A 10,705-nucleotide genomic window follows, 5' to 3' on the forward strand; every position below is an offset into this window, starting at 1 on the left:
AGCCAGTGAACCTTCTCTAATTCCTCCAGATGTCTGTTGCTTTGGGTCCTGTTTAAAAAACATATTACACCAGATTGGTCCTCAGGTATGGCAGTAAAACCTCCTGGTCTTAGGGCATCTTCTCGCACTATCTGGGAGCAAAGTGGTCCAGGGAGTGATGTCAAAATGTAACATGTGGAAGGAAGGATTGCCTGTGGGACCTGTCATCATAGTACCTGCTCACAAAGACACACATTTAAGCTGCCTGTGATCTCCTCTGACAAGGGATGAACTAAGGGCAGACTCTCTCCACCTCCCTTTCCCTGTAGAAAATATTGATCTCCCCATTAATGACTTCAATAAAATGAGGCCAAAGGAGCCAAAAAAATGCATCACTGGTGACAAGATTATTCAGCGACACAATGAGAGCAGCCTGAGGCAGCGCTTGTCGTGTGCGCGTACACTTACCCGAGACAGGACAGGCTCTCTTGCAGAGCGAGTGAGTCCCTTCTCCGTGCCCTGGGGCATGCGGCAGGTGGAGGCCAGAGAACTGGGCTGACCGCAAGCTGTAGCAGCCCTTTCCACCCCTGCGTGCTCCTCCCCGGGGAGCTGCTCTTGCTCCTAGTGAAGAACCACAGAATTTATTGGGGTTTTTTCATTTGGCTGCCCCTTCCTGTTTACTGGGAGATGACTCCTGGGGGGAAAAATAGGCCTGAGCCTTCATTCTCTCTGTTCTCTCCCAGGCTTCCTGCTGGCAGCACCTCAGTGCTGGCAGTGAAGGAGGCTGCCGCTGTGGCCGCCTCACCTTCCAGGTGGTGGGCCCCTAGAAGGATGGTCAGGACCCGGGGTGCAGAGGGCTATCTTTCTTGTGTCTGTGTTGCTAGTGGCTAACAGAGCTCCTGGCCCATGCTGGGCACTCGAACTGTGTGTTGAACAAGTGAATTCATTCAGTTGACTCCAGATCAGTTCTCAGAGGGTTCCAGGCAGGGTCTGAATATTGGCTGGCACCCTGAGTGGAGCAAGTCTGTCTGCTTTGCAGAGCAGCTCTCATTGGTGTGGATGTCTTTCGTTCGTTTGAAAAAAAACATAGCCTTCCCTGTCTCGGTAGCCTGATGGGTCCTGCTCAGAGCAGATGTGGCCGGGGAGTCTGTGTCCCCCCAGAGCAGAGATTTCTCCAGAACCGGCAGATTCAGGGTGTACACACAATAGACCAGCAGTGGCTACGAGTAGTAGAATAGGTGCCCGTGGTCTGTGGAAGGCTTCCTGAGTAAAGAGGGATTCACACACTAGTAGGCATTTTGACCTCACCCAGAGGAGGTAAAGTCTCTGGGTCTTTGGAGTACTGAGAGCGAGTGCTCGGTCAAAGAATCTGGAGTTCCTGACCTCGAGTGCGAAGGGGTGATCCAGTAAGCAAGGAGTAGGAGCAGTGTGAGTGGGTGAGGGGATGCTGAGAACAGTGTGAAAATGGAACTCAGACCTGAGAGTCTGCTCCTGACTCTGAGGGTGAGGGGTCTCTTACCACTTGTTACCACATGCTTTCTAGGATGGTAAATGTCCAGATGAAACACTGTCTTTATTGAGTAGCTACTGTGAACCAAATGATGTATCATTCACTTAACACGTAATGTCGTATACTCTTCACAATGAAACCTGTGATACAGGTGATATTATCCTTATTTTACAGCTAAGGGACCTGTTCTTCAGAAAGGTTAGCTAACCTGTCCAAGGATACAGTGAGTAGCAGAGCTAGGATTTGACACCACGCCTTTCTGGCCTCAACTTTATGCCCTTTCCAGGTTCCCACCCTACCTCCCAAAGTAGGTCCTGGATACATTTGAATTAAAGTGCATTTTTTTGCTTATATCACTAGGATATAGTCAGTCATGGCCAGATTTTCTGCTAGAGTACAGAGCAGACAGGAAAGTCCTGGAATCGACCTGCCTGCTCTGCTAAATATGAGATAGGGACCTAGCTTCGAGAGTCCCCCAGCACAGCAGAGAAAGTATCTGACAGCTTTGGGAAGGGAGGTCCAAGAAGGAAGAGCAGTGGGCGTTGTGGCAGGAACCATGAGCGGTGATAGAGAGGCATTCGGGCAGCATCTGGAAGTCGGCCACGAGGGAGCAGGGCTAACTGATGAACCAGGGCTCTGAGTGTAGGAGAGCCCTGGCTGGAGTCCCCAGAGGGGACTGCCCCCTTCTGGAAGACCTGGACACAAGGCAGGTTTCCAAACTCCAGACCCAGGCATGGGTATGCAGCAGGTGGCCATCTGTAGAGCTGCGGAAAGAGGAGAGCACAGAGTCTCAGAACGAGTTATCAGTGGACTTAGGAGCTGGGCACACGGTCAGGATTGGACCAGGGAAATAAAGTACAAGCCACTGCCACCTCTGCCCAAATGTCACCTCCTCAGAAAGCCCTCCCTGGCCAGCCTGTCTGAAGAGGCCATGCACCCACCCTCCTCTCCGTCCCTTAACCTTGTTCATTTTCTTCACAATACTGATCACTGCTTGGAATTTGCTTGTGGAGTTCTCTGTGTGGTACTTGGTTAGTGTCAGTTCTCTAGAACGTGTGCTCCGTGAGAGCAGTGACATCACCTTATCACCACTGCATTTAGTGCTCAAGATGTCCACTCACTCAATATTTGTTGAATGACTAAGCTTTTAGGGACCTTAGGAAAATCTCTTTAATCAAAGACTGGCCTTTATTTATGGGATCAAAATCCTGGAAATAACCTAAATCGTCCACCAATAGAAAGATGAGTAAGTAAGCTGTGATGGTTAGGAATAGCGTATGGTTTTTTGAGTTATAATTGTAGACAGTTTATAATAGCATTGAAATACTTATGCTAAATAAAAAGAGGATAATTTTGTAGTTTGATCTCAGTTGTTTAAATCAGAGTTGCTCAGTGTAGCATTTGGACCAGATACTTCCTGCTGTGGGGCTGTCCTGAGCGCTGTAGGGCTTTAGCAGCAGCCCTGCCTCCTGCCAGTAGATGCCAGTAGCACCTCCCCAACCCAGCTTTGGCAATTAATCTGTCTCTAGAAGTTCTCAGGGGAAAATAGCCCCTAGTTGAGAACCACTAACCTGTTTTTTGTGAAATTGTTTGAGGTCAAAAAAAAATTTTTTTTTAATGGAACAGTTAAATGCCTAATGATAGAATTGCTAAATAAACTATAGAGCCTCTATGCAATATCACACAAATAAACCAACCTCAAAAATGATGCAAAGAAAGAAAATACTGGAAGGAAATCCATGAAAGTGTTAGTAATTGTTGTCTTTTGGATGTTGCCAGCAGCCCTTCATCAGAACATGCCTCTTCATCACTGTTTCCCAAAATGTTTCCACAGATGGAAAAGAAGAAGCAAGAGAACAAAATGAGAAGGGACCAGCTGAATGACCAGTACCTGGAGCTGCTAGAGAAGCAGAGGCTGTACTTCAAGACTGTGAAGGAGTTCAAGGAGGTGAGAGGAGGGTTGGGCCCAGCACGTGAGGCTGAGGTGAGATCTGTGTTCACCTCCAGAGGAGCCTTTCGAAACCAGAGCAGTTCCTGGTTCTCGCCTGGTCTGTAATGGGAGATGGCAAGTTGGCAGTGTGATCTGGCAGTTAAGTGTGGTTCTCAGCAGTTCAAGATCATGTTGTTCTGTGGCCCGTCTCAAGGCTCTGGTTGAATGTTCTGTGAGAAAGCACGTCTTTATTTTCATTTTCCTAACGCTTAGTAGGCACCTTAAACTCACCAGCAAACTGGCACCATCACCCACATCAAGGGCCGCCTGGAAAGAGCACTTGTTCTGGATTCAGATCTAGAATTTCCCTCCCCCCATTCTTAGGCCGGGAGGGACCTCGAGAAGCTGCGTGGGAAGAGACTGGACGTTGAGTATGGCAGGCTTGGGTTCCAGGCCCACCCTCAGCACTTACCCACCGTGCACTGGGGCTGTGGCCTAGTCCCTCCAAGCCTCAGTTTCCTCACTGGTCGGTTCTGGTGGGTCAGATGAGGGATGGAAGCATCTAGCACTGTGTTTGGCACCTGTAACACTCAAGTGAATGTTTTGTCGCTGTCTTTTCTCTCTGCATTTGGGGCAGGGTTACTGTCCATTGTTCCAGAGAGAAAAGTGTTTGCCCTTAAGAGAAAAGAGACTTCATTTGGTCACTTGACAGGATCTCAGCAGCTTTATTTTCAGGAACTCTTTCCCCCTTTCTAACCTAAATCCATGTGGTTTTAATCAGTTTAGAGATTGCTGAAAATACAGAGGAGCTAAAAGTAGGTTGTATCCTGGTGTTTAGTATACAGGATAAAAAATATAATCGTTCCATACCAATAATTTTGTTCTCATTTATTCCTTCTTTCCTCTCTTCTTTTCTCCGTCTTTCCTTATCTTTTACTTCTCTTTTGTGTAATTGTAACTTTTGGTAGCCACAAGTCACGGGCATTTCAAAATCTCTCATCCTTTCCACAGATGTCCCTCCAGCTCCTCCCACGCCCCTGGGGATGGATCAGGTTGTAGAACAGACCTGGTCCGTGTGTCAGGGAGCTTCCACTGTGGGGAGGGAGACAGATGATCAGCTAGGAGACAGCGAACCTAGGCGAGAAGTAGTAAGGGATGAGCAGGAGTTTCAGTCTTTGCCGTGGGCACTAATGCAACACAGGTGATGTCCTTGGCTGAGAAGGACTTGGCCATGGGCACAGCAGGAGGCTTCAGCCAGGAGCAGCCGGGGCAGGGGTCTGAGGCTGGGCAGCATGGAGAGGGAGCGGCGAGGTGTTCCGGGGCTGAGAGTTTGCGCTGACGTTTTTGAAAGGGCCAGTGAGTGAGCTGGCAGGGCACAAAGAAAGCCCCTCTCCTCCCCACCAGAGCTCGGTCTTCCCCTTAACCCAAATAACTCACCAAGAGAAAAGGCCCAGAAGAGGAGAATGACTCTTCACATGTTGCTGGGACGCACCAGCCCTGCCCTTTTGACAGCAGAAACAGAAACGTAAGCAAATAAGTTGGGGAGGATAAGTGTAAGCTGTCAGAATCAAAGCAAAGCGAAGCGAAATGGAAAAGCTGGTTCTTGCAGTCCAGGCTCTTGGGGCAGAGGGTGCCCTCCAAAGGAAGCAGCTCCTTCTGCTGTGGTGGGCATCAGGATTTCTCGTTCCGCTGTCTCAGGCACAGGATCTCTTACGTCAGAGACAGGCGGCTCCTTCAGAGCCAGCGAGACCCTGGACCAGTTCTTGTCCGAGCCTGTTGTCTTCAGAGCAACTCGGGAAAAAAAGGGAGGGAGAATGTAATATGTTCTGCGGACAGCTATATATATTTCCTTTAAAGGACTCACCTTTCTAAAATATAGCGTGTCCTCTTGTTTTTGATGTCAAATTGTATTTCCCTTTTAAAATAGTGGTGATAGTGTGTACTCCTTTTTTTTTTTAACATTGTACTTGACAAAAATTTTGAATTAGCAACCACGTATCAGTGTTCCCAAATTTTAAACTTCATTCCACAAGCTCCTCTGAGGTAACTCGGTCCCTCGTCGGGCCACCACCATTATTGAGGAGGAGGTGGCGATGGGGGCTGGCTTGCTGCTCCCCGGGCTCCACCCCATCCCTTCAGCCAGAGCAATTCTGCTCTTACATCTGCAGTTCCAGGTAAGATCTCGATTGTGGTAGAAAAACAGTTCGAAAGGGCAGCCCTTCATCCCAGGTGGAGTGGCCTCTCTCTTCTGCCTTCTTCACCTGCCTCCACCCACCTGCTTGGTGTTCTGCTCCCACGTTCTGAATTCTCACCACATCCTGGTCCCTAGCACTTGTGCTGGGCAATAATTATTCTCCATGCGGAACACAGCATCATTGTCCGAAACGTGGTCTTTGGCCGCCTTAGTAGTTCCCTTTGTTGGGTTTGGTTGACTCCACATTAATTGAGCACCAGTGATGCCCCCTGGGCTCCATGCGGGCACTAAGACATGCCCTCATCCTGACTCCCAGCCTCCTCTGCTGTCAGGACTTTTTTGAGTAGAGACATTGGGTTATCTTGGAACTTTCATTGGCTTGGTCACCCTGGGAGAGTGTGTGGATAACAAGTCTGCCAGGAAACAACACATCCTCTGAAGTCACCGTAACCACAGCATTACATTAATCATTGTCTCTCACAGGGTCACCAAACCAAGATTTAAATTCTATTTAAATTCTAGCCAGCACTGATGAGTGCAAACCATAACATTTTTATGAAGCTGGCTCTGGCTACATAATCTCGCGTGAGCTGAATTCACTGTGAGTGCTGTGTCTGACACAGAGTGGGCCCCATAGAGTCTTCAGCAGGAAAGAAATAGAGGCAAGGACACATTTTTCCTTTTGTTGTAGAAAGAAATGCCTGAAGGACTCTTCCTCTATTTGCTTTGAACAGACAGACAATATTGTTCTGTAGTCTCCCAAAAGGCGTCTCTAGTAGATTGCATGAATTTAATCAGTGTTCACACACACCAGGTGACAGCCCAGGATATCTTGACTGATGCACTCAAGCACCATCTCAGTGTGGTGTGATGTACAGAATTACCCTTGGTGGGCCTCTACTCTGGGGGGTTTGAATGCTTCTGACGTTTTTGCCTCATTTAAAAGGTGAGGTCGGTGACAACTGAAACTAATTTATTATTCATTGTTTTATTATGGAAATTTAAAAAATACGCAGAAGTAGAGAAAGTAGTGTAACATCATAATAGTATGACTGCCTGTTCCTGTTCCTCCCCTCCTCACTTCTTTTTGGCTGGAAGTTTTTCCCCCAAGAAAATCTCAATAACTCATTTTAAGAAGCAAAACTTTCTTCTTAACTTTTCTAATACAACAAATGTTACTCGACTTCACCTTCTTTGTCTTCCCACCCCTAGGAAAAATTAACTGCCTCCCCTCCAAATACATGTGCTCAAACAGTGCCAGAGTACCCTGCTTCTCACACTAACTTAGCCCACCCTCAGCTCAGGGCCTAGCTATTCCAGAGCTCTGAAGGGAAGATAAGTATAAACTATACAGTGAACTGGCACTTGTCTTAGTAAAACCAGGGTCACTGTAGCTGGAAAGATCCAAGAGCCTCCAGAGAGGTGGGGTCCCTAAGCGGGCCCAGGGAGATGGAAATGTTGACCTTAGGGCCTTGGATGCAGAGGTTCAAGGGTGAAAGAAAGTTTCTCTTCCATGCTAAGTGCATTTCCAGGGAAGCATGGCTGCTGGAGGCCTGGCCGCCCTGCCAAGCCCAGGCCCTCTGGCTTGACCTTTCCAGGCCCCTCCCATTATCATGTGCACCTCTCAGTGTAGACACGGCTCCTTGTGACGTGGCCCAGGGAAGAGGTGGAGATTGTTTGCTAGCAGATGGCGGTTTCCTGAGCTCCCAAGGCCGGTGGGAACAGGGGGAAGGAGGATCCACGGTGAGCAGCTTTGGAAGATGTCTGCAGACGGGAATACACAGTGACGCAGAGGTGGCCTTGCACCACTCGACATCAGATTCCACACTCAGGATGGGGCAGTGACCTCCCTTCGTGACATTCCTCAGCACAGGCAGTAATAGATCTCATGCAGCTCCTTTTTAAGGGGACAGGTGCCCCTTGACACATTTCTCTCACCCTGTCTTCTGTGAGTTTCTTTCTTTCTTAAAGCTAGGACATTCCTAACTTTCACTCTGTCGGAGTAAGAACTTCTCTGCATGCTCTGCTTGCTGTGTAAACCAGGGCTGCCTTTTGCCACTCCTTCGGCTGCTGTATCCGAGAGCCTTCTCCCCTTCCTCACTGTAGTGGTCCAAGATTGGCACCTAAGTGTCTACTTTCTGCTTCTGGACCCTTGAGGATTTTGGAGGCTTCAGGAAGCCCTTCAGAATGACAGTGCCTGATCCTCTCACCCTGTTGTCAGTCTGACAGTTCAGAAGCCAGTGGTCATTAGAGCTGTCTTGGCATTGAAGGTCAGCACTTTGCCAGGAAGTATCAGCATGCTCATGGCAGCGTGCCAGGAGGCTGGCTTAGTGGGTCAGTGGGTGTCTCCCATGGGACTGGGGGAGGACAGTGAGACCATCTGGGCCTCACGTGGGTGCTCGTGTCATCACCTCCTCTCTGCTTCCCCCCAGGAGGGCCGCAGGAACGAGGTGCTACTGTCCAAGGTGGGAGCCAAGGCCTCCTGAGAGCCCCCGACATCATCAGCGCACGGCCGGGGTTCTCTAAATGCCACTTACTGACAACAAGGCTGTGAAATGGTTCTGAACGCTGCATAGAGAGATGCGGGTGCAGTGACCTCAACACCCTGGACATGTTCTTGCTCCGATTTGCTTCCACGTCATCTCTGTGTTGGTTGTCGTTGATGGAATCAGATGGTGTAGACATTGGGGCTTGGATAACACCCATCATCCTATGAAGAAATGTGGGCAATATTTGTTCTCTGTGTCAATTCAACTTTCATTTCTTCAGTAACATTGCACATATGAAGGTACCTGTATTTGTATGGACCCTCTGAATAAAGAAGAGTTCGTTTGTTCAGCAGATGTTAATTGAGCAACCACTGGGAGGTAAGCACTGAGGGAGATGGAGAGAAGTATGAGACACAGACCCTGCACCCCAGACACCCAGCATGTGTCCCAGGGTGCAGACATAGCCCACCTGACCCCAGAGCTTTGCCACCTGGGATTTTTTAGTAAACAAAGGCTTTTAGCTGAGTGACCAGCCCATGTGAGTGTTGGTCACTTGGGCCCTTCATTGTCTGTGGTGCCTTTCATTCTTGGCTCCTCAAGATGCTGTCCAGCTGGCGAATGGTGTAGCAACTGGAATGAAAGCTCAGTACTGCACTTGGTTTAATCTTTACACACTACTCGTTGCTCAAGGTCATTTCACCCAAAAATGGAAACAGGGGCCTCGCATTGAGGACACTTCAATAAGAATGACACCTTCTCATGCCCGATTTTTCATTTGAGTCACAGCCAACATGGGGAGGGACTTGTGCATCTCCCTCATTAAGAGCACGTTAAATGTGCCCTACGCTCTGGACAGGTCGTGGTCTAAGCAGAGATGTGACCTGTGCACCATTCACTGCAGTCCAAGGCAGGACGTGCTCAGTCTCAGAGTGACAGGCCATGAGCAGGTACAGAGGGCATCAGGAGGAGGAGCACTGAGGTGTGCAGAGGTCCGGGAGACTCCATGGAGGAGGCAAGATTTGGGCTGGGTCTGAAGGGGGCCTCACATTATAATAGGCAGAGAGAGGTGGAAAGACCACTTTGGATAAAGTACGACTATGATTAAAAACTCGAGGGTGCAGAGAGTCCGAGGCCTGCCTGTTGGGAGAGGAGTAGACTGGTCTCTCGGGAGGCCTTAGAGGAGCGATGGGCTGGGACCAGCCTTTGGAGGGCCTTGAAGAGAGGCAGAGGGGTGACTTTATTCTCTGAAAATGAGCAGTCCATGCCAAAGATGCAGCTCCTCCTGCCCTGGTCCTCAGGAGCCTGGCAGCTCAGTTATGGTCAGTTAAGCCCAGCCTGAGGTTGGCACTTCATTCTGCATAAACCTTGCACTCATACCAGTTAGCAGGTTTGGACAATAAAACAGGAAAGCTTAACCATGTCAAGCAAATAGGGCCTTCAGTGCAGCCACGGGAACCTCGTGTTCATTTGTAGTGCCGTAATGTATGCATTAAGCAGGGCTGACATGTACAAACCTAAAACATCTCATGCTGGACTGACAGCAGCCGTTGGCTTCTGTGCCAGGGCCAGGGCGGCCCAGTGATGGGATGGCTGCTCCCGGAGCTGAGTGGAAGCAGCAGTCTTTGAAATGGCACTCCCGCGTGCTGAGTGCACTGCTCCCGGGCCACGTGCATCTCCGGGTAGGGTGGACCCTGGCCGTGGTCATGTGTGGACTTCGGCAGGGCTCTGTGAAGTTGACGCAAGTGACTGCCAAGGAGTGGGTGGCTCTCTGAAGGCAGGGGAAGGAGACAGCAGTTTGACGGGAAAGTATTTTAGGTTCAGGAAAACATCGCCCCTTGTTGGGAAGCTCAGAGACCCGCTCCTTAATTCACCACTTCTGAGCAGTTGGGAGACTCTGTGTGGATCTGTCCACAGGTGGCAGGGAGGAGGAGGTTATGGTAGGCCACCTCTCTATGTTATTGGGGGAAGTACGGCACGACGAATCCTGAGCAACCAATAATTCTTTTTAAGAGCCCAGTGGCATAGTGGTTAAGTTCGTGTGCTCCAATTCAGTGGACCAGGGTTCGCGAGTTCGAATCCTGGGCGTGGTCCTGCACACTGCTTGTCAGGGCCATGCTGTGGTGGCATCCCACATACAAAATAGAGGAAGATTGGCATAGATGTTGGCTCAGAGACAGTCTTCCTCAAGCAAGAAGAGGAAGATTGGCAACAGATGTTAGCTCAGAGCCAATCTTCCTCACCAAAAAAAGAAAAAGTAGGGTCATTTATTTATTTGGGGCTATGTTTCTGAAGAGTTTCACTGGGTTTGGTTTGGGGATAGGGAGTTATCAGTAGAAATCTTTTCCCTCTCTTTACTCTATGAGGCCTAATACAGATGATAAATTTGTTTCCATTCCTTGAAAACATTTTTAATTAGGCAGAAGCCAGTCTTGAGAATTCCGTGTTTGCCACAGATAACCCATAGAGTGGCTAGTGCCTTTGTGAGTAATTACAAAGATGGACAGTACAAATTAGGACATTAAGTGTGCTTTACAGTCAGGCCTTAGAGGCTGAGAGGCCCCGAGGCCCCAAGGCCCCATCATTTGAGAAGTCGCTCAAGGAGG

General features: G+C 49.2%; 1 protein-coding gene across 7 annotated transcripts in view; it reads left to right on the top strand.

Annotated features, from left to right (window-relative positions):
• LOC106845678 (coiled-coil domain-containing protein 93) overlaps window positions 1–8,484 on the top strand; it is a 109,096-nt gene extending 100,612 nt beyond the window's left edge. For 3 of the 7 annotated variants that reach the window (XM_070507548.1, XM_070507549.1, XM_070507551.1), the window contains exons 23-25: window positions 3,324–3,437; window positions 5,463–5,593; window positions 8,046–8,451. In XM_070507548.1, the coding sequence (XP_070363649.1) occupies window positions 3,324–3,437; window positions 5,463–5,593; window positions 8,046–8,139 (339 nt within the window). In that variant the 3' untranslated portion in view covers window positions 8,140–8,451. Of the gene's footprint in view, window positions 1–3,323; window positions 3,438–4,823; window positions 5,028–5,462; window positions 5,594–8,045 lie in introns of those variants that run through there. The other 4 variants (XM_070507552.1, XM_070507553.1, XM_070507555.1 and 1 more) reach the window with 2 other exon arrangements.
• The last annotated feature ends 2,221 nt before the right edge of the window (window positions 8,485–10,705 follow it).

This window comes from Equus asinus, chromosome 4 (genome assembly GCF_041296235.1).
Source record: "Equus asinus isolate D_3611 breed Donkey chromosome 4, EquAss-T2T_v2, whole genome shotgun sequence".
NCBI classification, from domain to species: domain Eukaryota; kingdom Metazoa; phylum Chordata; class Mammalia; order Perissodactyla; family Equidae; genus Equus; species Equus asinus.